The sequence below is a fragment of the Saccopteryx bilineata genome, chromosome 4 (genome assembly GCF_036850765.1).
Source record: "Saccopteryx bilineata isolate mSacBil1 chromosome 4, mSacBil1_pri_phased_curated, whole genome shotgun sequence".
NCBI classification, from domain to species: Eukaryota; Metazoa; Chordata; class Mammalia; order Chiroptera; family Emballonuridae; genus Saccopteryx; species Saccopteryx bilineata.
This window is the reverse complement of record NC_089493.1, coordinates 285,724,032-285,750,713: the sequence shown is the minus strand read 5'-3', so window position 1 is coordinate 285,750,713 and position 26,682 is coordinate 285,724,032. Positions and strand designations below refer to the sequence as shown.

General features: G+C 44.8%; 1 protein-coding gene across 2 annotated transcripts in view; it reads left to right on the top strand.

Annotated features, from left to right (window-relative positions):
- DNAJA3 (DnaJ heat shock protein family (Hsp40) member A3) overlaps positions 1–26,682 on the top strand; it is a 34,435-nt gene that overhangs the window by 4,323 nt on the left and 3,430 nt on the right. For both annotated transcript variants that reach the window (XM_066275055.1, XM_066275056.1), the window contains exons 2-10: positions 3,809–3,942; positions 7,965–8,048; positions 8,601–8,801; positions 10,556–10,708; positions 12,865–13,012; positions 14,467–14,531; positions 16,039–16,167; positions 16,659–16,774; positions 21,381–21,478. In XM_066275055.1, coding sequence (XP_066131152.1) covers positions 3,809–3,942; positions 7,965–8,048; positions 8,601–8,801; positions 10,556–10,708; positions 12,865–13,012; positions 14,467–14,531; positions 16,039–16,167; positions 16,659–16,774; positions 21,381–21,478 — 1,128 coding nt within the window. The remainder of the gene's footprint in view (positions 1–3,808; positions 3,943–7,964; positions 8,049–8,600; positions 8,802–10,555; positions 10,709–12,864; positions 13,013–14,466; positions 14,532–16,038; positions 16,168–16,658; positions 16,775–21,380; positions 21,479–26,682) is intronic.

The following is a 26,682-nucleotide window of genomic DNA, read 5'->3' as shown; positions in this document are numbered from 1 at the left end:
GGCTCATCTATACGCTTAATACCTTGATTGCCTTTTGCTCAGATTAATTTTAAGTAGTATCCCAGTCCTTGTTTGTTTTTTCAGAGTTGTTTTGTTTTTTGTTTGTTTTGTTTTTTAGGTGAGAGAGGGGAGATAGTGAGGCAGACTCCCGCATGTGCCCCCATCAGGATTCATCCGGCAACTCAATCTGTAGCCAAGGCTTGACTGAGCTATTTTTAGCACTTGAGGCTGACATGCTCGGACCAACTGAGCCTAAGTGCCTGCCACACATGAACCAATCAAGGCACTGGCTGCTGGCTATGGGAGGGGAAGAGGGAGAGAAGGGAGAGAGGGGGAGAAGCAGACCGTTGCTTCACCTGTGTGCCTTGACCAGCAGTCAAACCTGAGACATCCATATGACGGGCCAGTGCTCTATCCACTGAGTCACTGGTCAGGTCCTGTTTTGCTTTTGAGAGCTCTTCCTCATGCAGATCTGATCACTTCCTTGTTTAACACTTGCAGTGGCTTCCTATTGCCCTCAAGATAAAATCTAGACACTTAGCTAGCTCAAAGGCCCTTCTGTTTATTTCTAGGCCTCATTAATCATCATCATCTCTAACCACCTCTCTGCTATCACCACACCCACTACACACAGGTGCGTGTGCTTCCTTTCTAGTACCTAAAGATCCTAAATGTACAGGAATGAACCACTGCCTCTAAACCGAAAGTGGTTATGTGATTTAGCCACCAAACAGGCTACTTTTGAAAGCGAAGGGGATGCTGTTGCAAATAACCTAGACAACCAGGGTACATCTGAATGGATTTAAACCCATTTTTAGTCTTGCTAATTCCTACATTTAACAGCTGGAGCCTTAGAAGACCCTCCCTGAACTTTTTTTATAAAAGTGTTTATTTTATTAATTTAAGAGAAATGAAGAGAGAGAGACAAAAACATCAACCTGTTCCTGTATGTGCCCTAGTTCCTATATGTGCCCTAACTGGGGAGCAAACTAGCAACCTCTGCTTTCGGATGGTGTACTAACCAACTGAGCTATCTGGCCAGGGCTGACCTATTTTTTTTTTCTATTGATGAGAGAGAGACAGGCATCAACTTGTTCCACCTATGTTCCATTTAATTGTGCACTCACTGATTGCTTCTTGTGCATGTGCTGACTGGGGATTGAACCCGTGACCTCAGTGTACTGGGTCAATGCTTTATCCACTAAGCCACCAAGTCAGGGCCTGAACTTCTTAAATTGGGTTGCCAGTGAGGTGACTTTTACCCTCCAAGTGATGTTTGGTAATGTCTGGAGACTTTTTTTTTTTTTTTTGCATTTTTCCGAAGTTGGAAACGGGGAGGCAGTCAGACAGACTCCCGCATGCGCCCGACTGGGATCCACCCAGCAAGGCCACCAGGGGGCGATGCTCTGCCCATCTGGAGTGTCGCTCTGCCGCAATCAGAGCCATTCTAGTGCCTGAGGCAGAGGCCACAGAGCCATCCTCAGCTCCTGGGCCATCTTTGCTCCAATGGAGCCTCGGCTGCGGGAAAGGAAGAGAGAGACAGAGAGGAAGGAGAGGGGGAGTGGTGGAGAAGCAGATGGGCGCTTCTCCTGTGTGCCCTGGCCGGAAATCGAACCCGGGACTCCTGCACGCCAGGCCAACGCTCTACCACTGAGCCAACCGGCTAGGGCCTGGAGACATTTTTAGTTGCTAGCTTGGGGTTGGGAGAAGGAGTGGTTGGGGGGTTGAGAAACCCTGGTTACGTGACCTTTTTGTGTATTCTCTCTGCATGTTGTGCATGCTGATATATCTCAATACACTGCTTCACAGACTGCCCTGTGGGACTGCTGAATTCCTTGAGGGCATTGGCTTTGACTTGGTTTATTCATCTTGTATCCTCAGTGTCTAGTACAGTGTTAGGTCTTGAATAAGTGTCAATTCCAGGAGGGTAGTACCTTTTAATGGTTTGCTGTCATACCCCAGCATGAAGCCCAGTGCCTGGTGGGTGCTCAGTATTTGCCGAATGAATAAATGGTCAACATTTGTAAGTATCTGCTAAATGAATTAGTAGTGAATGCAGAAGCTTCTGTACATTTGACTTAGAAATGTGTAGCTGCCTCATAATCCTCATTTCTTTCCTTGAACCCTCTTCTCCCTTCTGCCTTAACTTGGCCTCCCGCCCAACTTCACTCACCCTTGTTCTTGTTGTCACAAGATGGCTTGGGGGTTAGGAGGCAGCATTCAGATTGTAGAGCAGCTCCCCCAGCTTCACTTTGTGACAGAGAGACGGTAGCGCTCTGCTTCATGCACAAAGAGTCGTTGAGGAGATGTGTCTGTTGGTCTTTCTTCCTAGCTGCTGATGCAAGAGGCCTGAAAGGAGTCCATGCATATGGCCACTCGCGTGTACTTGATTTCTTTCAGGTTGTCTCCTCTGGTAAACAGAGGTTCTGGCACAGGGCCTTTTAATCTTGTGTGTCTATATGTGTATATTGTTTTTAAGGGAGGGATCAATGCTTACGTCAGATTCTCAGACATGTGTGACTCTAAAGACAGAATCTTGTCCTGGACACAGTGGTTCTCAAACTTGGGCATTCGACAGAACCATCGCTGGAGGGCTTGTTAAACGAGGCCTGCTGGGCCCCACTTCCGCAGTTTCCGATTCAGGTCTGGGAAGCGGCCCAACAATTTGAAATTCCAACAAGCTGAATCTACTGGTCCAGGGACCACACTCTGAGCATCACCCTATCCTGTAAGCAGATATCCAAGGCTGCTCGGTAGAGGGAACGAACCTGGGGAGTTGTTAAGCGTTCAGTGAGACCAAGCTCATGAAAATACCTGGCGTGTGGTAGGTGTTGGGCAAATAAGTTCATAAAATGTGATTTTTATGCTCACTTTGTTAAAAATGGCACTGCCCATGTGAATTATGCTGCCAGACGAAACTGCTAATTACCTTCCTACTTGGGGAGGGCCATTGTTATACTAATGTTTACTGGAAGGGAGATTCTTCCCCCAACACTGAGAGGTACAGGAGGATTTATTTTTCTCACCTCCCTGATCCCTTGCCCTCCAGGGGACCTTGGCTTTTCTTGTGGCTTGCCTGTCTTGGTGAGACACCAATAAACAGAATGGCCCACCATCCTCCGTCTCAGCTGTTTCTTTTCTGTCTGCCCGAATTCAGTGAGAACCTGCATGTGAATGGCCACGATGGCGGCCGCTTTCCCTGGCCTTACAGTAGTAGGTCCTCAAGCAGTGTAATAGGAGCTAAGCCCCCTCCTTTTTTCTAAATGATAAAATAATCTATTTAGAAAGTCACAGAGGTAGAATAAGTGAACCATAGAAGAAATGGACTCAGGAAACAAGTTACAGCAAAAGAAGAGCTCTTGGATCTTGGAAGAGAGAGAAAGACATGCTTTGAGGGAAGAAAAAGAGAGGTTCCAGAGTGCTGGAGAGTGTGGAGGAAGGAACGCCCTGGAGATAGAAGGGGGTGGGGAAAGTGCTGGCGTGCTCCAGAGAGCCACCCTAAGTCCCTTTTTAACCGTCAGATGTACAGGTTTTTTGGTGGTTTAATGAGGCTACAGCAGTAGTATAATCCAGCAGGATCAGCCCCACCCAGTTTTATATTGACATTGTTTTATATTCTTTGTATACAGTGGCCTTAGCCATTTTGAAAGAGCAATGAGTTTGGTCCCATTGGGCTTGGAGGAGAACAGACCCTAAAATTGTGACCTATTTGCCTCTTCTCAGATATAACTTGGCTGGCTGTTTACTCACAATTTCCTTTTGTTGAGCATATTCCCAGAGTGATTTTCTTTCCTTTTTTCTTTTTTAGGAGTAAAAAGTCACCCTTTTGTTTGTACTGCCTCTTTCCACACGAGCGCCCCTGTGGCCAAAGAGGATTATTACCAGATATTAGGAGTGCCCCGAAATGCCAGCCAAAAAGAGATCAAGAAAGCCTATTACCAGGTCTGTATGGAAGCCAGATTTTAGAGACAAGATTATAGAAGAAACACTGTTGATCTGGTCTGATCCTGATGAGTGCAGTGTATATGCCCATACACCTAGGACACAGGCAACTGACAGAACAGGACGATATTGTAAAAATGGGCTTTGTTGGACTGTTTTTCAGTGCATGATGCTGTACTCATCAGAACCAGAGATTAAAAGAATCTTTCTCCACAGCTGTTTTTGTACTTAAATTTATTCTGCACTATCTCAATCAGTAGGCATGCTGGTTTAAGTAGTCATTCTTTGTGTTCAGATAAAAGTTTATAGACTTAGAATGATTTCTTCTTTTAACTCAGAAAGTGTGAAATTCTCATTATCATATCCCAGAATGTATTAGGGCTAGTTGGTAAAGTGGCATGTGTGTTAACTAGAAGAGTGGTTCTTGGGTGTTTGCTCTGATCAGCAAACTAAAAATTAAAATAAAATATGGGGACACCAGTGTGGGATTGCCAGCTTTTGAATTTTGACTAATGTAGATGTTAAAAATAACTACAGTCTATTAATGTTGGTAAAAGAAAGAGCATCTAAACACCATAAAAATAGGAAAGCCATAATATCAGAATAAAGAAGAGATCTTTAAATAAAATAAAATATGAATTAAATACAAAAATAGATTACCTTTGTGAAAAATTTACTACAAGATTTTTTTCCCACATGGGTAAGCAAAACCTTTAAGGCCAGTATTTGTGAACCAAGTACCAATCAAAATCAGACCTAACAGCTTGTGGCTTGAATGGCTACTCCCTTATCTTTTTTTATTTTAATTTTATTTTATTTGTATTTTTCTGAAGTGAGAAGCGGGGAGGCACAGAGAGACTCTTGCAGGCACCTGACAGGGATCCACCCAGCATGTCCACTAGGGGGCGATGCTTTGCCCATCTGGGGCATCACTCCATTGCAACTGGAGCCATTCTAGCACATGAGGTGAAGGGTATGGAGCCATCCTCTGTGCCCAGGCCAGCTTTGCTCCAATGGAGCCTTGGCTGAGAGAGAGGAAGAGAGAGACAGAGAGAAAGGAGAGGGGGAGGGGTGGAGAAGCAGATGGGTGCTTCTGTGTGCCCTGGCCAGGAATCGAACCTGGGACTTCCACATGCTGGGCCGACACTCTACCACTGAGTCAGCTGGCCAGGGCTCCCTCATCTTTTTTATAAAAAATGTAGAGTTCACTGTTGTTTTTGTTTTCATTTTTTAGAGAGAGATACACACAGGAAGGGCAAGAGATGAGAAGCATCAACTCATAGTTGTATCACTTTAGTTCACTGATTGCTTCTCATATGTGCCATGATGGGAGCGAGGGTGGCCGTAAGCCGAGCCAGTGACCCCTTGCTTAAGCTGGCAACCTTGGGGTTTCGAACCTAAGACCTCAGCATCCTAGGTTGACACACTTATTAACTGCTCTACTATCAGTCAGGCTATATAGTTCACTGGTTGTTAGTATTATTTAGAGTTGGTATGGTCATCATCACAATCAATTTAAGAGTTTTTTTTGTTTGTTTGTTTTTTTTATTGATTTTAGAGAGAGAGAGCAGGACAAGAACATAGATTTGTTTCTGTATGTGCCCTGACTGGGTATCGAAACAGCAACCTCAGCACTTTGGGAAGACACTAACCAACAGAGCTATTTGGCCAGGGCCAATTTTAGAACGTTTCAACACCTCTAAAAGAAACCCCTTACGGTTAGCACTTAGACCCCATTCTCTTTCCTCTGCTCCTGTAATTGCTAACCTGCTTTCTGTCTCTATGGTTTTGCCTATTTTAGACATTTCGTAGCAATGAAATCATATAGTACATGGCCTTTAGTGACTATCTTCTTTCACTTTAGCATCTTTTCAAGTTTCATCCATGTTGTAAGCATGTATCACTTTATTTCTTTTAATGGTCAAATAATATTCCATGGCATGAATATGCTACATTTTTTCATTCCAGTCATCAGCTGATAGATACTTGGATTGTTTCCACTTTTTTGCTATTGTGAATGCTGCTGTAAACATTCATGTATAAATTTTGTGTAGATGTTTTCATTTGTCTTGGCTATATACATACACATAGGAGTAAAATTGCTAGGTCAAATGATAACTCCATATTTAACCTTTTGAGCAACTAGACTGTTTTCCAAAGCAGCTACACTATTTTACATCCCCACCAGTTTCTCCACATCCTGACCACCACTTGTTGTGAGCTGTCTTTTCGTTTCTAGCCATCCTGGTGTGTGTGAAGTGGTGTCTTAGTGTGGTTTTGATTTGCTTTTCCCTGGTGGCTAGTGATGTTGAGCATCTTTTCATGTGATTATCAGCCATTTGTTGTAAATGTACTCAGATCCTTTGGCCCGTTTTTTGAGTTAAGCTTTTTACTACTGAGTTGTAATGGAATGAGCAAAGGCATGGGGAAATAAAGCAGAGATCCTGGCTGGGGAAGAGTGAATAGCATGCCTCTTTTGAGCTGGAGGGTAAGGTACCTGCTGCAAGGGAGGGAAAAGCTAGAAAAGATGGAGGCTGTGGCCAGGCCCTTAGCACATGCTAGAGACTTCATTTAAAAGAGTAGGGAACCATTCAGGTTTTTAGTTGTGGAAATAAAAAGATCGTTTAAAAACTGTGCAGTGTAAAACTGGAAAATTTTTATTTTTTATTTATTGATTTGAGAAAAAGAAACATCAGTATATTCCTGTATGTGCTCGACCAGGGATTGAACTGACAACCTTTGTGTATTGTGACAACCTTTGTGTTCTCACCAGCTGAGCTATTCAGCCAAGGCAAAACTGAAATTTTTTTATTTACTTATTTTTTAGCGAGAGACAGAGAGGGACAGATGAGGTGGACAGACAGGACAAAACTGAAAAATTTTTAAGTTGCTATGTGGAGCAGTTACTAGAGTCAGATCTTGATAAAAAGCTTTGTGTGTGTGACGTTATTTAATCCTTGCGGCAAGGGGTTTGGCGAGATACTGACACACATCCAAGGCCACACAGCTAATATGTGGCACATGTGAGACTAAAATACAGGTCTTCCTGACTGAAAAAGGCCTCTCTTCTCCATATGCTGATCTCATGTTTCAGCATATCTTGTCTTGGAGTTTGGGACCAGCCAATAGACAGACATATCTTGCCTTGGCGTTGGCCTTGTTTTGTAGCCCACTGTGATCAGCTGGCTATGCTTGAGACTGCCCCCTTCAGGGCTTAGCCTGCAGCCTCTGACATGCTTCCATTTGCTGGTGTGAGGACCAGCATCTTCAGAAGCATATTAAGCAGCCCACTGCTACCAGTGACTGCACCAGAAGGCCACCCAAGTAAGTCACTCTCACCTTTAGGATTCTGTTTCTTGTCACCTCCTTGCCCTCACTTAAGGGACCTGTGGTAATCCAGACTTAGAAGGCATAGGAGTCGCAGAAATCAATGTTGAATGGACATATATACAAACCACACAGTAACACTCAGCGCAGCCAGAAGGTAACCTTTTTAGAGCTGCTGTACACCTGTGTGCTTTGCACAACCAAGTAAAATTTAGTTTTGTTTTTAGTATTTAAATTTATGTTTTGAATAGTAATAAATTCCATCTATTCAGAATTCATAAAGTACAAGGGAGTATACAAAGAAAAGTCTTCGTCTTTTCTGTTCATCCATATTCCTTCTATAACAGCCTGTGTTACCAGTTTATTGTATGTTCTTCCAAAAATATATATCTATACAGTTATTTTCCTCTCTTTATATAAAGTACACCAGATACACTATTTTGCATCTTTTACAAAGGTGCCAAATTCTAAAGAATTGTTATTTTTGATAGAGATTTGTTATGATTGAAAAATGTACATCAGATTTGAAGAGATGGAGAGATGGTTTGTTTTAATGTCTTAAACCTTGTTTTAAGAATTGCTATTGTTTGTAAAGTCTTAGACAACTGCTATAAAGGTGAAATTGTTACAGGTGTTTGAGGTTCAGTTTTAGTAATTATTTTGTGTCCGTCGTAATTTTTCATTTCTTCCCATAGCTTGCCAAGAAATATCACCCAGACACAAATAAGGATGATCCCAAAGCCAAGGAGAAGTTTTCCCAGCTGGCAGAAGCCTATGAGGTAATGTGACCCACCGATGTGTGCACTCACTGTCACTCAGCTGCATGCATATCAGAGTGTGTTGCACGGGCAACCTGATGTGTCATGAGGTCTAGTATGAAGGCTGTGTCCCCACACCAGATCACCTGGTTAAAGAAAAAGATTCTTGGGTCTCATTCTAGATCTTACTAGTAATCTCAATGAGAAATAGTTTCCAATCTCTATTAACAGAGCTTGGACTTGTCGCTGGGTCTGGGAACACCTTTTTGGATGAATTCCACACCTGTTTGATCCCTCCCCCCAGAGGGCATCGCTGTCTGGTGGGGATGGTGGATCTTGTAAAAGTAGAGGACCACCACTGTCCTGGAGGAATTTAAAATGTAATCAGAGGGACGGAACATATATGAAACAACTACTGAACAATTCCAGAGTTCACATTCTTTCCCATAACTACGGTTCGGTTGTCAGAACTGGAACATTTAATGTTAATACAGTACCATTATCAGTACTTGGTGTCTGTGTCCCTGGGCTTTGAGAGATCTGGGAGCGCCTGACCTATGCCTTTTGTGGAAGGTGCTGAGTGATGAAGTGAAGAGGAAGCAGTATGACACCTACGGCTCCGCTGGCTTTGACCCTGGGGCTGGCGGCTCCAGGCAGAGCTACTGGAAAGGGGGCCCTACTGTCGACCCAGAGGAGCTCTTCAGGAAGATTTTTGGGGAGTTCTCATCATCTTCTTTTGGAGATTTCCAGACTATATTCAATCAGCCTCAGGAGGTAAGCTCATTTTGAAGAACCATTCAAATTTTAGCTGCTAAGCATGATGCAAACAGATTTTATCAATTTCTGTTTCTCAAAGAAAAAGGCAAAGTAGCTTAAACCCAAAGGCAGCCATTTTGGTAAGAATCCCAAAATTTGAAAAATCATATAGGTAATAATATGTACATACATTTTGACTTGAGTCTCACTTGCTGCTTAACCAAACAGCATCTAAGGCTCTCAGAGTCCTTTATTAGTGTGTGTGGTTTTTTGTTTTTTTTATTAGTGTGTGCTTTTTGTGGAGCTGCTACATCATTCCAGGAGAGCTCAATCTAGACTTCTTCCATATTTTTGCCCTAATTAGACGTTACCAGAGTTGAAGAGAGAGGAGGAATGGTTATAATTTGTGTTACGATTTTGGGTTTTTTGAGCTGTTTGTAAGGACTGTATACTTGGATTATCTGTGAACAGTTTGTTGAAAAGTACATTTTTACCTAAACATTACCTCTAAAAATGCTAAGGAGCATGAACAATGGAGTCTCATTTACTTTTACTTGGCAGAGTACAGGTAAGTAAAGCAGTTAAAAAGTAAAGGAACTAGGGCGGGTAGAAATGAATAGGCAGAGCACCGAGGATTTTTCAGGCAGTGAAAATACTCTGTGGTCTGTCCAGTGGTTAGTGGCACAGTGGATAAGACCGTAGACCTAGAACGCTGAGGGCCCAGGTTCAAAGCCCCGAGGTCACTGGGCAGCTTCAGCTCAGAGTCGCTGGTTTGAAAGTGGAATCATCAACATGATTCTAAGGTCGCTGGCTGGAGCAAGGGGTCACTGGCTCGCCTTGAGCACCCCCTTGTCAAGGCACGTATGAGAAGCAAGCAATGAACAGCTGAAGTGAAGCAGCTATGAATTGATGCTTGTCTTTCTCCTCTCTTTCTCTTTCTCCTTCTCCTCCCTTTTCTCTCAAAATCAAAAAAGAAAAGAAAATACTCTGTGATTTTTATAATGATGTATACATGTCATTAAGCATTTGTCCAGACTCAGAATGTACAGCACCAAGAGTGAACCCTAATGCAAATTGTGGGCTTTGGATAATTATGATGTGTCAGTGTTGGTTTATTCTTGATATTGTAAAAATGTACCACTTTAGTGAGTAATAATGATGGGAGAGGCTGTACATGGGTAGGGGGAAGGGGTATGTGGAAAATTTCTGTACCTTCCTCTAAATTTTGTTATAAACCAAAACTGCTCTAAAAAATAAAGTCTTTAAAAGTAAAGTAACTGCATGCCCTAACCACGTAGCTCAGTTGGTTAGAGAGCATCGTCTGGATACACCAAGGTTGCTGGTTTCAGTCTCTAGTCAGGGCACCTACAAGAGTCAACCAATGGCCTGACCTGTGGTGGCACAGTGGATAAAACATTGACTTGGAGCACTGAGGTTACCAGCTCGAATTTCCTGGTCAAGGCACATGCAGGAAGCAACAACTATGAGTTGATGTGTCCTGTTTCTCTCCCCTCTTTTTCTCTCTCCCTCTCTTTCATTCTCTCCCCCTCTCCTTTCTCTAAAAAATAAATAATAATAAAGAAGCAACCAATGATTGTCAACTAATAATTGCATAAATAAGTGAAACAACAAATTAATGTTGCTCTTTTCCCTCTTTTCCTCTCTCTCTAAAATCAATAAATAAATTTTTAAAAATAAAGTAACTACAATCCGCTGGCTAGTGCCCTTCCCTGCTTTCAGAAAGATGACAGGCCATCCATTGATTTCTTTAGTACATAATGGATTTGACATTCAATCAAGCTGCCAAGGGTGTCAACAAGGAGTTCACTGTGAACATCACTGATACCTGTGAGCGGTGCGACGGCAAGGGGAATGAGCCTGGCACCAAGTTGCAGCACTGCCACTACTGCGGCGGCTCTGGCATGGTAAGAGCAAGTTGGAGTTGCCTCCCTCCACTCCTGCCCCTCCCCCCCACCTTCCTAGGGGACTCCCACCCTCCCACCTCATGCCACCCTAACGCTTCTCCCCGCCATTCCTTTTTTCCTGTACTTCCTTGGATATTTCTTTCAGCAGTACCTAGGGCTTTGAGAATTCATAAGTAGGTGGACTATTTTATCTAGAACCTTTTGTATTTCTCCAGGAGTGCTCTGTCTTGGTCAGCAGTACAGACAGAACAAGGAGACTTAGCTGCCTTCTCTAAAAATATACTTTGGGATATTTTAGTAATTTGAAATCAACTGGGGGGTAGTTGGGGGACACTTCACTTTGCTGGAAGTCTAATCATTTTTTGTTTTTGGTACCTGTTGATATAATTTAAACTTATAGAACAGTGTAAAGAACCACTCCCTTATTCCTTTTACCCAGCTTCACTAGTTGTTAACATTTTGTCCTGTTTGCTTTGTCAGTTTGGGTGTGCTCGTTCCTACCCCTCCCCCTTCATCTCCCCGTGTGTGTGTGTGTGTGTGTGTGTGTGTGTGTGTGTGTGTTCTGTTTGTATGCGCATGTACCCATGTTTTCCCAACCATTTGAGAGGCAGGTGCAAACATTCTCTTCCTTTATTCCTTCGTACTTTGGTGTGTTTTCTAAGAACAAGAACCACAGTATTGGCCCTGGCCTGTTGTCTCAGTGGTAGAGCGTCGGCCTGGTGTGCAGGAGTCCCGGGTTCGATTCCCGGCCAGGGCACACAGGAGAAATGCCCATCTGCTTCTCCACCCCTCCCCCTCTCCTTCCTCTCTGTCTCTCTCTTCCCCTCCTGCAGCCAGGGCTCCATTGGAGCAAAGTTGGCCCCGGGCGCTGAGGATGGCTCTATGGCCTCTGCCACAGGCGCTAGAATGGCAGAGCATTGCCCCCTGGTGGGCGTGCCAGGTGGATCCCGGTTAGGCACATGCGGGAGTCTGTCTGACTGCCTCCTCGTTTCCAACTTCAGAAAAAATAAATAAATTTTAAAAATTTAAAAAGAAAAAAAAAAAGAACCACAGTATAGTTGTGAAAATCAAGAAATTTAATGTTGGCCTGACCAGGTGGTGGCGCAGTGGATAGAGCGTCGGACTGGGATGCGGAAGGACCCAGGTTCGAGACCCCGAGGTCGCCAGCTTGAGCGCAGGCTCATCTGGCTTGAGCAAAGAACTCACCAGCTTAGACCCAAGGTCGCTGGCTCCAGCAGGGGGTTACTTGGTCTGCTGAAGGCCCGTGGTCAAGACACATGTGAGAAAGCAATCAATGAACAACTAAGAAGTCGCAACGCGCAACTGATGATTGATGCTTCTCATCTCTCTCCGTTCCTGTCTGTCTGTCCCTGTCTATCTCTGCTCTGTAAAAAAAAAAAAAGAAAAAAGAAATTTAATGTTGGTCCTGGCTGGTTTGCTCAGTGGTAGAGTGTCAGCCTGGCATGTGGAAGTCCTGGGTTTGATTCCCGGCCAGGGCACACAGGAGAAGTGCCCATCTGCTTCTCCCTCCTTCCCCCCCTCCTTTCTCACTCTCTCTTCCCCTCCCACAGCTAAGGCTCCATTGGAGCAAAGTTGGCCCCGGGCGCTGAGGATGGCTCTATGGCCTCTGCCTCAGGCACTAGAATGGCTCTGGTTGCAACAGAGCGAAGCCCCAGGTGGGCAGAGCATTGCTCCCTGGTGGGCATGCCTGGTAGATCCTGGTCGGGCGCATGCGGGAGTCTGTTGATACATGACCATTATCTGTACTTAATTTAATTCAATTATCCTTACAATGCCTTTTTTCTTGGTCCAGGATTTAAACTGGGATCTTATATAGCACTTGCTTGTCATCTCTTTTGTCTCCTTTAATCTGTAAGAATAGTTGCCCTTTTATAGAGACAGCATCTCACTTTTCAGTGTCATGAAGTCACCTTGGTGATTTGGAATCAGAAGTCACTTCTAGAAGGTCAGATGAAGCATTTGAGCATTTGAGCCTGTGTACCTGTGCTCCTCAGGCACTGTGTTTTAGTGTGTATGCACACGGAACATGAGTCTTTAATGAAACATTTATGTTGTGCACATGTGGTCCCAAAACCTTGGCTGTCAGAGTTTCCTTGTGTACTTAAGGTTCCATTTTCCTTCTCTTATTTTATCAGGAAACCATAAATACAGGCCCTTTTGTAATGCGCTCCACGTGTCGGAGGTGTGGTGGCCGAGGCACTATCATCACGTCCCCCTGTGTGGTATGCAGGGGGTCCGGACAAGCCAAGCAGCAGAAGAAAGTGGTTATTCCTGTGCCTGCAGGTGGGTTCTGGGCTTCTCTACACGTGGGACTGAGAGCTGAGACATTGTTTTCTTGTGAGCCTGGAGCCCTGGACTGAAGGGGCATTAGAATCTCCTTGCATTTTTCTCTTTGCACTAGTTATTCTTAAAATCTGTATTTATGTGTCACTTTGGGAAGAAGGGACTTGACATGCCCACCCTTCCCAATGCGTAGTGAAGGGGCTCCTCCTTCATCTCCGTATTTAGTCCTCAAGGCCAGCGTTCTCACTGCCGGCCCAGTCTGTACCACCCACCACCCCTCCTTCTGGACACTGGGGCAACCTGTGACTTCTCCCCAACTGGCTCTTGTTCCCAGGATGCTCTTTCCACAGGGCAGTCTGATCACGTTACTCACCCTATTAAAGACCCTGCAGTGATTTTCAGGGGCCAAAAATGGCTTCTTATTGGCCCCCGCTGGTCTCTCTAGCCTCCCCTCTTATTAGCATTCCCCTTGTTGCCTGCTCTGCACCTCCTTTGCTTACCTGTAGCTCCTTGAATGGGATGTAATGCCTCCCAGAACAGCCTTTGCGTATACTGTTCTCTGCATCTGAAGTTTGCTTTCCACCATCTTTTCAGCAGCTAACTCTTCTTACGGGCTTCCTCAGGGAAGCTCCTGGAATTCTTCCTGTTCCTTAGATGGACCTTAGTCTGGATGTGCTTAGTCTGGACTGACTTTCCTTCTGAAAATATGGCTCTGTTTATAATGACATTATTAGTGTTGTTATTTGATTAATTTTGTCTCCACTACTGGACTGGACACTGCCTGAGTACTGCATGGACCTGGCATAAGGCAGGTAGGTATTCAGCAAACTTTAATTAATGAATAGAAGGCATTCTTGTTTGATTATAAGTCATTATACGGCACACCTTTGAAAAGTCATACTTGTTGCCATATTGGACAACAGTGGTGTTCCTCATTAATAAGAAACAGGACTGCCCTGGCCGGTTGGCTCAGCGGTAGAGCGTCGGCCTAGCGTGCGGAGGACCCGGGTTCGATTCCCAGCCAGGGCACACAGGAGAAGCACCCATTTGCTTCTCTACCCCTCCGCCGCGCTTTCCTCTCTGTCTCTCTCTTCCCCTCCCGCAGCCGAGGCTCCATTGGAGCAAAGATGGCCCGGGCGCTGGGGATGGCTCTGTGGCCTCTGCCTCAGGCACTAGAGTGGCTCTGGTCGCAACATGGCGACGCCCAGGATGGGCAGAGCGTCGCCCCTGGTGGGCGTGCCGGGTGGATCCCGGTCGGGCGCATGCGGGAGTCTGTCTGACTGTCTCTCCCTGTTTCCAGCTTCAGAAAAATGAAAAAAGAAAAAAAGAAAAAAAAAAAAAAAAAAAAAAGAAACAGGACTGAGTAAGGAATTCGGTAGCTTGGATCCAGAGTAGAAAATGCCTTGAGAGATCTCCAAGTAATCGTTCTCTTCTGAACTTTTTTTTTCTGACAGGAGTTGAGGATGGCCAGACTGTGAGGATGCCTGTAGGAAAAAGAGAAATTTTCATCACGTTCAGGGTAGGTGCTCTGCTTGCACAACCTTTGTTGGGGCTTTGCCCGCTTAGAGAAGTGTGACCGAGACTTCTGGAGAGAGGTGGGGCTTCATGAAGTATGTCCTGCCATCGTGTTTCCAAGCGGATCAGTGGTCACCTTGGTGCGGTTACTAAATGTGTTACTGTTAAGCTTTTGTGCTGGGTGTGGAGAGAACCAAGTTGCTTCAAGGTGTTTATAAGTTGGAAACAAAAGGCATAAAATACAAAAAACAACTCCGTGTTTTTATTTACATGTCAAATTGATGGTAGGGACAATGCCAAAGGTACAGTTGTACCTGCTATATACGAGGGCAAACCTGGTTTTCTGAGATTAGGGAACCCTTAAAGGAGACAATGGCTTCTACTGGCCATTTCACTAGAAATATACCGGAGAACAACCCACACAGGTGCAGCAGACAGAGGCACAGCGGTGTGTGACAGTCTTATTCATAGCAGTGAGACACAGACAACAGCCTGCTGTCCTTGGAGAAGAGAAGGGCGGGGTGAGCTGCACTGTGGTCGCACAGGACAGCAGAGCAGTCGGAAGGAACTGGACCACACGGGCAACGAGACTTCCCAGTTACAAAGAGGATGCAAGAGAATGCAGGGAAGATTGTCTGTATAAACTCGTAAACCACACGAGATGATGTTATGTTTTACCTACGGACATGTAAATATGTAGTAAAAGAAAAAAGATGCTTGTACAAATGATAAATACTAAATTCAGCAATGCAGTTAACTCAGAGGGGTGAGGAGAAGCAAAGAGATTTTACCTGTTATAAATCAGATAACATCTGATTTATAGCGTGATATTATTTACTTTTCAGTTTATATACATGTGAAATATTTCATAATTTAAAACAGACAAATAAAGGATGAATTTTCTAGACTGAGAAATGAAAGATAAGCACAGCAAGCTAGAAGCCATTTAATGAGAAAAGTTTGGTAGAGGATTCGGATTCTGTTTCAAATTCTATTCTCTTATTAGAGAGAATAAACTAATTTTCTCTAATAATAGAGAAGGAAAAATTGAGAGAGAAGAAATCACTGGAAGGCAATAAATGTCTGAGATGACAGTGCTTATAAAATTCTGGTGGTGTCAGTCTGTCTTGAAGGTAGTTTGTGCCAAATGACCATTTGGAAAACCACTTTTGTCTTTGTAGATTATTAGTCTGTATTCCTCTTTACCTTCTAGTAAAGTAAGATTGGTTTTTTTTTAATGTTCAAAAAGCCAATTTTACTTTATTTCTGATCACAATTGAATGACTTGGTCTGAGCCTGAGGAGATGTAAGCGCTCTTGCATTGTAGCAGAGAAGTGACTGGCGTGTAACCTGGTGCAGTGTCTCCCTCTCCCTAAGTGCTGCGCTCCAACCAAGCACAGAAGCAGTGTGACGGGACGGCCCTGAGCTCGGGCTGCTGAGACATGGGGCTGCTGTCCAGTCTCCAGGAGGACTTCTCTATGCATATGCTCATCTTTTGTGTTTGGCCCTAGGTGCAGAAAAGCCCTGTGTTCCGGAGGGACGGTGCAGACATCCACTCCGACCTCTTTATCTCTATAGCTCAGGCTGTACTTGGGGGGACAGCCAGAGCCCAGGGCCTGTATGAGACAATCAATGTGACGGTAAGAGGGCAAGATTGTCTGCCACCCTCCTACTTCATAGCTGTGTTTTTGTCTTTCCTGAAATGGAAAATGACTAACAAATTATTAGAACCTGTAAACAACCAACATGTTGTGGATTCAGAGGAGATGAGATTTGGGGGAGGCAGGAGGAATGTCTGTCTATTTCTTGGGTTTGAGTCACAGATTGTGGGCCTTGAGTGTGTCATCACTCGGGGTAGCAATTTCTGAGTCACATCCCCTCCTCTGCTGGGCCAGGGAGCAGCCTCAGCAACACGGCCTTGTGCTGACTTTGCCACTTTTTAGATTTGGCTCTCCATGCTCCCTTCCTTGGCCCACCTCCCCAACCACCTGCCTCTGCATTCTCGTTCCAGGCTGTGCTCAGGGTGGGCCCCAGCTTAGCCTGTTTCCATGTGGTTGTTGGCGGGCTATCTCTAGGAACCTGGATGGGAAACTGGAGACCAAGGAAAACCACAGGTTTCCTTTTCTTGTAGATCCCCCCTGGGATCCAGGCAGACCAGAAGATACGGATGAGTGGGAAAGGCATCCCCCGGATTAACAGTTATGGCTACGGAGATCACTACATTCACGTCAAGATAAGAGTTCCAAAGTAAGCGCCCACTTAGCCACGGTGAGGCCTGCTGGACCCCTGCTCACTTTCGCCATTGATCAGGGGCCAGCTGAGGGCTTTTTACCTGCCAGGTCCTGTGCTGAGTGTGGCAGTGTGGTGGTTCAGCACCACCAACACCCCCTGGCCACGTTGTGGCTCTGCCTGCCCCCGGAAGTGATAAGGCCTAGGCAGGTTACTTCTTCAAGTCAGTGTGTCCTGCTCAAGTTCTCCATCTGCAAAGTGGAGATAATGTAAAAAGGTTCACCTCCTTGAGTAGGAGAATTAAATAAATAGTACATAGGGAATGCTTAGCTATTGCTGCTGTTGATTTTCTTTCTTTTTTTTATTTATGTATTTATTTTCAATTGATTGATTTTAGAGAGAGAGAAAAGGAAACATCCACTTGTTTTGCTCCACTTAGTGTGCTTTCATTGGCTGCTTTCCGTATGGGCCCTGCCCGGGGATCGAACCGGCAACCTTGGTGTCTTGGGACAATGCTCTTACCAACTGAGCTACCTGGCCAGGGCTGCTGCTGTTGATATTGCTCTCAGGGTACTCACAGTTGGGTGGGAGAGACAAATCTATACCAGTTCATGGCACAGGATGTCTGTGTTCTCGGGGAGGAAGGTTTGAGCAGAGTGCTGTGGGCATCCAGAACAGGCATGCCAACTCTTTGGGAGAACTGGGTTTTCAGCACTTTTTCTTTTTTTTTTTTTGTATTTTTCTGAAGCTGGAAACGGGGAGAGACAGTCAGAAAGACTCCCGCATGCGTCTGACTGGGATCCACCCCGCACGCCCACCAGGGGGCGACGCTCTGCCCACCAGGGGGCTATGCTCTGCCCCTCCGGGGCATTGCTCTGTTGCGACCAGAGCCACTCTAGCGCCTGGGGCAGAGGCCAAGGAGCCATCCCCAGCGCCCGGGCCATCTTTGCTCCAATGGAGCCTCGCTGCGGGAGGGGAAGAGAGAGACAGAGAGGAAGGAGAGGGGGAGGGGTGGAGAAGCAAATGGGTGCTTCTCCTGTGTGCCCTGGCCGGGAATCGAACCCGGGACCTCTGCACGCCAGGCCGACACTCTACCACTGAGCCAACCGGCCAGGGCCAGCACTTTTTTTAATTAAATAATTTCGTACACACACATACATACTCTCTGTCTGTCTGTCTAACACACACATTTACATGCACTTATAAAAGCTTTTTTTTTTTTTACAGTGACAGAGGGATAGATAGGGACAGATAGACGGAACAGAGAGAGATGAGAAGCATCAATCATTAGTTTTTCATTGTGACACCTTAGTTGTTCATTGACTGCGTTCTCATATGTGCCTTGACTGCGGGCCTTCAGCAGACTGAGTAACCCCTTGCCAGTAACCTTGGGTCCAAGCTGGTGAGCTTTTACTCAAACCAGATGAGCCCCCACTCAAGCTGGCAACCTTGGGGTCTTGAACCTGGGTCCTCCACATCCCAGTCCGAGGCTCTATCCACTGCGCCACCGCCTGGTCAGGCGAGCTGGTGAGCTTTTGCTCAAACCAGATGAGCCCTCGCTGAAGCTGGCGACTTCGGGGTCTTGAACCTGGGTCTTCCACATCCCAGTCCGACACTCTATCCACTGCACCACTGCCCAGGCAAGCATAAAAGCTTTCTTTCCCCCTCCTGTAAACCATTTAGCACAGCCACAGTGACAGTTGTTTAAAACAATAAGGTATTTTAGAAGATTTTTTTTTTTTTTAATAAATTTTTATTAATGGTAATGGGATGACATTAATAAATCAGGGTATATATATTCAAAGAAAACATGTCTAGGTTATTTTGTCATTAAATTATGTTGCATACCCCTCGCCCAAAGTCAGGTTGTCCTCCGTCACCCTCTATCTAGTTCTCTGTGCCCCTCCCCCTCCCCCTAACTCACTCCCTCCCTCCCTCTCATGTCCTCCCTCCCCCCACCCCTGGTAACCACCACACTCTTGTCCATGTCTCTTAGTCTCATTTTTATGTTCCACCAATGTATGGAATCATGTAGTTCTTGTTTTTTTCTGATTTACTTATTTCACTCCGTATAATGTTATCAAGTTCCCACCATTTTGCTGTAAATGATCTGATGTCATCATTTCTTATGGCTGAGTAGTATTCCATAGTGTATATGTGCCACATCTTCTTTATCCAGTCTTCTATTGAAGGGCTTTTTGGTTGTTTCCATGTCTTGGCCACTGTGAACAGTGCTGCAATGAACATGGGGCTACATGTGTCTTTACGTATCAATGTTTCTGAGGTTTTGGGGTATATACCCAGTAGAGGGATTGCTGGGTCATAAGGTAGTTCTATTTGCAGTTTTTTGAGGAACCACCATACTTTCCTCTATAATGGTTGTACTACTTTACAGTCCCACCAACAGTGGATGAGAGTTCCCTTTTCTCCACAGCCTCTCCAACATTTGCTATTATCCGTCTTGTTGATAATAGCTAATCTAACGGGTGAGGTGGTATCTCATTGTAGTTTTGATTTGCATTTCTCTAATAACTAATGAAGCTGAGCATCTTTTCATATATCTGTTGGCCATTTGTATTTCTTCCTGGGAGAAGTGTCTGTTCATGTCCTCTTCCCATTTTTTTATTGGATTGTTTGTTTGTTGTTGAGTTTTATGAGTTCTTTGTAAATTTTGGATATTAGGCCCTTATCTGAGCTGTTGTTTGAAAATATCACTTCCCATTTAGTTGGCTGTCTGTTTATTTTGATATCAGTTTCTCTTGCTGAGCAAAAACTTTTTATTCTGATGTAGTCCCATTCATTTATCTTTGCCTTCACTTCTCTTGCCATTGGAGTCAAGTTCATAAAATGTTCTTTAAAACCCAGGTCCATGATTTTAGTACCTATGTCTTCTTCTATGTACTGTATTGTTTCAGGTCTTATATTTAGGTCTTTGATCCATTTTGAATTAATTTTAGTACACGGGGACAGGCTGTAGTCGAGTTTCATTCTTTTGCATGTGCCTTTCCAGTTTTCCCAACACCATTTGTTGAAGAGGCTTTCTTTTCTCCATTGTGTGTTGTTGGCCCCTTTATCAAAGATCATTTGACTATATATATGTGGTTTTATTTCTGGGCTTTCTATTCTGTTCCATTGGTCTGAGTGTCTATTTTTCTGCCAATACCATGCTGTTTGGATTATCGTGGCCCTATAATATAGTTTAAAGTCAGGTATTGTAATGCCCCAGCTTCATTCTTTTTCCTTAGGATTGTTTTGGCTATTCTGGGTTTTTTATAGTTCCATATAAATCTGATGATTTTTTGTTCCATTTCTTTAAAAAATCTCATAGGAATTTTGATGGGAATTGCATTCAATTTATATATTGTTTTGGGTAATATGGCCATTTTAATTATATTTATTCTTCCTATCCAAGAACAAGGAATATTTTTCCATCTCATTGTGTCTTTTTCTATTTCTCTTAATAATGCCTTGTAGTTTTCGTTATATAGGTCCTTTACATTCTTTGTTATGTTTATTCCTAGGTATTTTATTTTTTTTGTTGCAATCGTGAAGGGGATTATTTTTTTGAGTTTGTTTTCTAATATTTCATTGTTGGCATATAGAAAGGCTATGGACTTTTGTATGTTAATTTTGTATCCTGCGACCTTACTGTATTGGTTTATTGTTTCTAATAATCTTTTTGTGGAGTCCTTCGGGTTTTCGATGTATAGGATCATATCATCAGCAAAAAGTGATACCTTTACTTCTTCTTTTCCGATATGGATGCCTTTTATTTCTTTGTCTTGTCTGATTGCTCAGGCCAGAACCTCTAGTACCACATTAAATAAGAGTGGAGAGAGTGGACAACCCTGTCTTGTTCCTGATTTAAGGTAGAAAGTCCTCAGTTTTATGCCGTTTAATATGATGTTGGCTGATGGTTTATCATATATGGCCTTTATCATGTTGAGATATTTTCCTTCTATACCCATTTTGTTGAGAGTCTTAAACATAAAATTGTGTTGTATTTTATCAAAAGCCTTTTCTGCATCTATTGATAAGATCATGTGGTTTTTGTTCTTTGTTTTGTTGATATGGTGTATTACGTTAACCGTTTTACGTATGTTGAACCATCCTTGAGATTCTGGGATGAATCCCACTTGATCATGAGAAGATTTTCTTTATAGAAGCTTTGAGGTGGCCCTGGCCAGTTTGCTCCGTGGTAGAGCATTGACCCACTGTGTGGATATCCCGGGTTCAACCTCCAGTCAGGGCACACATGAGAAGCGACCATCTGCTTTTCTTCTCCTCCCTCTCCCCTTCTCTCTCCATCTCTTATAGCCAGTGGCTCAGTTGGTTTGAGTGTCAGCTTCAGACACTAAAATAGCTCTGTTGACTCGAGCATCAGCCCCAGACAGGCGTTGCCAGGTGGATCCCTGTCGGGGCACATGTGGGAGTCTGTTTCTCTATCTCCCCTTCTCTCACTTCAAAAAGAAGAAGAGAAGCAGGTTTGAGGGCCTGGTTCTTAGGGTCAGGTTGTGTACTCTGCCTGGGTCGGGGTCCCACGTTTCCCACACTGGCCCCGGCCTGGTCCTTTAAAGAGCTGTTCTCCAGAGGAAACACTTGACAATGACTGCTCGTCCCACAGGAGACTGACAAGCCGGCAACACAGCCTGATCCTGAGCTATGCTGAAGACGAGACTGACGTGGATGGGACAGTGAATGGTGTCACCAACACAAGCACTGGTAAGAGGCCACAGTGGCACGTGATCTTTCTCTTGGTTCCTTGGAAGCATGTTGTTTCCATTTGGGTATCTTGATGGAGCCTCCAGAGAGCACAGTAGAAACAGCAGAGCTGAGGGCTTGGAACAGCTGAGTGTAACTGCTCCAGAGCACAGCTTCTGTGTTAGATAGTATTGGATTGCTTCCTGCCTGATAGCAGCCCTTTGTCTCAGAGAACTGCTCTTCTGAGTTCTATCCGTGGTTCTGCCACTTGCCTTGTCACGTTGGGCACATCATCAGTGAGAGTTCCTTGTAACACCTTACAAAGGTGGTTTGGAAGGCTTTATGCATTTCTGACCCAGAACACTTCACCAAGATTAGAGTGTGTTGTAATGTAAACATCTTCCACAGCAATAAAAACCATGGTCACATAACTCCAAATCTGCCCATTCCCAGCATTCCTCTGGCAATAAATAGGTACCTTTATTTACCCTGAGCTCAAATGTCATGCTCTGTCTACAGAGTGTAGTTAAATATTAGTGATATTTGATACCAAAATGTTGGCCAGCAGAAACTTTGGTGATGGGAACCTTTGGCCACAGCCCTCTTGTGGGAGGGGGTGCTCTGCTGTGGAGATGCTGGTTCTCTGTTGATTGGACATCTGCTGGGTCAGGACAGGCTGTGCCAATGGTATAATCGGCTTCAGCTGCACAATGTGTTTTCTTGTTGCATCATTTTGTTTTTGTCTGAGTCCTAGATGTTCCTCTGTGGTTTCAGAACTTGAATATTATTAGGTTAGTATATGGTCATTCAGAGCAGGGGGTGGATTTCTCAGTGTAGTGGAGGACCTAGTCTTGGATCCTCATTCCATCCCATCCAGCGGGGAGGGGTGTCCCAGCAGCGGCAGCAGCTGCCTTTGCATATATTTTGCTGATGCCTTGTTGAGCCCAGTGGACCAAGTCCTCTGAGAAAAAGTAGGTACCACAAAACCTGTCTGTGGCCTGACCAAGCATGGATTAGCTACTTGTTTTAAGTGGTTTAGTACATATATTTTCCCCTTATTTTCTTGTTATATCCTTGAACAAAAACAGAAGTGGAAGTAGTGGGCATAGTTATTCTGTACAACTCTGATGTGCACTTCCAGCTTCTCCTTCCTGATTCCCAAATGCTCCCAGGGTTGTGTAGCATGTGAGATTTCTTCTGCAGGCTCCTCTCAGCTGTTCCACCTCCTCTCCCCACCCACCCTAAACTTGGGGTCTCCTGAGCTGAGCCCTGCACAAGGACCTGGGCCTGATTCACCATAGTAGAATACTGAGTATTAGTAGTCACCAATTATTTTTTTAGCGAGAGAGACAAGAAGGGAGAGAGATGAGAAGCATTAATTCTTTGTTGCAATACCTTAGTTGTTCATTGATTGCTTTCTCATATGTGCCTTGACCCAGGGGGCTACAGCAGAGCAAGTGACCCCTTGCTCAAGCCAGTGACCTTTGGGCTCTAGCCAGCGACCTTGGGGTCATGTCCATGATCCCAAGCCAGCGACCCCACACTCAAGCCAGATGAGCCTGTGCTCAAGCTGGTGAGCTCGGGGTTTAAAACCTGGATCCTTGGCCCTGGCTGGTTGGCTCAGCAGTAGAGCATTGGCCTGGCATGTGGACGTCCCAGGTTTGATTCCCAGCCAGGGCACACAGGAGAAGCGCCCATCTGCTTCTCCATCCTTCCCTCCTTTCTCTCTATCTCTCTCTTCCCCTACCGCAGCCAAGGCTCCACTGGAGCAAAGTTGGCCCAGGTGCTGAGGACGGCTCCATGGCCTCTGCCTCAGGTGCTAGAATGGCTCCGATTACAGTGGAGCAATGCCCCAGAGGGACAGAACATTGCCCCCTAATGGGTATGCCAGGTGGATCCTAGTTAGACACATGTGGGAGTCTGTCTGCCTCCCCGCTTCTCACTTCAGAAAAATACAAAAACAAAAAATACCCTGGGTTCTCAGTGTCCCAGCTTGATGATCTATTCACTGTGCCACCATCTGGTCAGGCTTCAGACATAATTTTTTCAACAGCATTTCTAAGACTCTTAGAATTGGCTTCAGAGAATGCTCTGTCAGTCTGCTGCCTGGGTGTAGTAAGCCTCCCTTTACACCAGTGGTTCTCAACCTTTCTAATGCCGTGACCCCGCAATACAGTTCCTCATGTTGCAGTGACCCCAAACCAAAAAATAATTTTGGAGGCTACTTCATAACTGTAATTTTGCTACAGTTATGATTCGGAATGTAAATACCTGATATGCATTATGTATTTTCCGATGGCTTTAGGCGGACCCCACCGGGGTCGCGACCCACAGGTTGAGAACCGCTGCTTTACACTGTGAAGAAAGTGACTTTTGCAATCTCCATAGGAGAATATGACAGTACATATCATTCCCATTTCCTGACAACTTCACTAACAATGGGTCCTGTTTAACTAAAGTCATAGTAGAAGCAGTTGCATTCAGTCATCAGTGGTTTTGGGAGACAAAGCATACTTTTTTTTCAGTAGCCTCTGGGAGTTAGAGAGTCATTAGAGACCCAGGAGAGTTTAGATACAAACTGATTCCTGAGTGTCTTTGCTTTCATTATGGGAAAGGGTACCCGGAAGACATTTGGAATAGATATTGCGTAGGAAACTGACCTAATGTTTTTGGTAGGTTTATTATCCTTTGTTTATTTTTGTTCCTTAATGCAGCTGCTGAAAACCTTAATGGCTGACCCTAGCTTTTTTCCCAGTTTGAAGCACAAAGAGTGTAGTGTGCTTAGGGACTCTTAGCACTTAACCAAAAAGACGCAGGGAGTTGGGACACTGAGATTACTGCATGACTTTTTAGTTAGAGATGCAGTGTGGCTCCTAGTTTGTTTCTGGATTAATTCTTGTGACAGCACACATATGTACTTTAGCTGTAACTGTAGAAACCCAGGAAAAGACATGCTAGTAGAATGAGAGGCGCTCTGCTGGCTCAGCCTGTGTGTGTAGATGGCTCAGGGAGTCAGGCTGTGAGTGCAGACCTGCACCTCCACCTGGGAGGGTGGGGCCAGTCCTCAGAAGTCAGATCCTGGAGTAGTGTTGCCCTTGCTTTTCCAAACAACTATTCGTTTAGCATTTACTGTGTGCTAAAAAGTGATGGATAGACAGGATCTCTACCCTCATCCAGCTACAGAGTAATGGGGGAAGGCAGGGCAAGCATTGTAACCCCAAATAAATGCTAGACCTTTCATACAGCACTAGGAGTTTGACCCAAAAAGGTGGTACAGATTCACAGAATGAATGTTACCTGGGTATTCTTCCCCTGGCATCACCTTTTGAACAGCCATCAGACAATTGTGACTTAGAACGCCTGCCTGTAGTAACTACAACGTTTCATCTTTTGAGTTCCCAGGACCTGGCCCAAGGCTGGTTCATGGTGAATGTTGGCTAAGTTGGTTTCAATCTATTTTCCTAACCATTGGCTGGAAAACATTCGGAGGGAGTAAGAGAAATGTAACCCTTCTTAGCAAAGCCACGTGTGGTCAGAGGAGTCCTTCGGCCTTGGGTCTGACTTCTGTCTGTGGCAGGCTGAGGAGCGCTCTGGCCACGGCCACCTGAAAGCAGACTAGAAATGCCTGTTTTGCTGGTGTGGAATTCCACCGTGGGGCATTTCCTGTTTATTCTAAAGTACAGAAATCTTGTATCAGCTTCATTGAAAGCAGCTTTGGAAGTACAGTGCTCATGTCTGTATCATGTAGTGAGGCCAGAAGGCATCTCTGCCCAGGATGTCCTGTAAGGACACGTTGCCCCTCCTACCCCAAGCTAGTCTTCAGAGAAATCAAGACAGAGAGAGAGAAGCCACGTATTACTAGACTTTGTCATCTACGTGCAGAGGCTCAAAGTGTATTCCTTTAGAATTTTAAGTTCAGTCCTGACCAGTAAATATTCCTGAAGGAGTCTATACCTCTTTTAGCCAGATTTAAAATAAAGAGAAGTCTGAATTCCTGGTGGTAGAGAGTGAGGAGAATTTCTGGGTGTGTGTCTGTTTTGTTATGAATTATTAACCAGCTAATCAGCTGCTTGTTTGGCTCTGCCTGATTGGCCTCCATGGCTCGAATACCACTGTGGCCATGGGGCACAGCTACTTTGTACTCTTCCTTGGGGTGGTGAGGACAGCAGAGTTGGGGAGATGTCAGCAGTCACTGACTGTTTTTGTGCCTCATTGTGACTAGTAGTTAAGAGCTTGGTTTCTCTTTTTTCTTTTTGTATTTTTCTGAAGTGAGAAGGGGGTACAGACAGACAGACTCCCACATGCGCCCAACCGGGATCCACCTGGCATGCCCACCAGGGGGTGATGTTCCGCTGCACCCAGAGCCATTCTAGTGCCTGAGGCAGAGGCCATGGAGCTATCCTCAGCGCCCAGGCCAACTTTGCCCCAATGGATTCTTGGCTGCGGGAGAGGAAGAGAGAGAGATAGAGAGAAAGGAGAGGGGGAAGGGTGGAAAAGCAGATGGGCACTTATCCTGTGTGCCGTGGCTGGGAATTGAACCGGGACTTCCACATGCTGGTCTGACACTCTACCGCTGAGCCAACTGGCTGGGGCCATGAGCTTGGTTTCTTAAGTCAGAAGATTCATGATCCAGCTCTGCCGTTATTAGCAGTGAAGCCTTAGGCATAATACTTCACCTCTCTGAGCATTTAGCATTTAATGTGTGCTAAAAAGTGATGCAGTTTCCTCACTGTAAATTAGGGGTAATATTGGTGCTATTATCCCCAATTTACAGATGAGGAAACTTCATAGGGTTCTGCATGATTAAATTACATCACATAGGTAAAGCACTTGGTATGGTACATGGCACATGTTAGAAGCTCCATCAGTGGTAACTCAAGTGTGACACATGCAAATTCTCATGCACTTACACAAGCACATGAAGATTTGCCATCTCTTTACCTAGGGCGTTATAGAATCCAATACTCTTGCTCTCCCTGTTTTAGAAGGCCTGGGAGTAATAGGAAATTTCTGGTTGGGAGATCTCTTTGTTTTAGGAGAATCTTTTTTGTTACTTACATTTTTATGTAAGAAAAGGGGATGTGAAGGACTGAGGGCAGTGGGCCTCTCTCACAGGGGCTTGCTGTGCTGATTATGCAGTGCCCGGGGCCTTAGGTGGAGAGTCCTGGGTGCAGCTGCCTTGGCTTTGGTGATTGCTCAGACCTCTGTTAGGATGTCCTCATTCA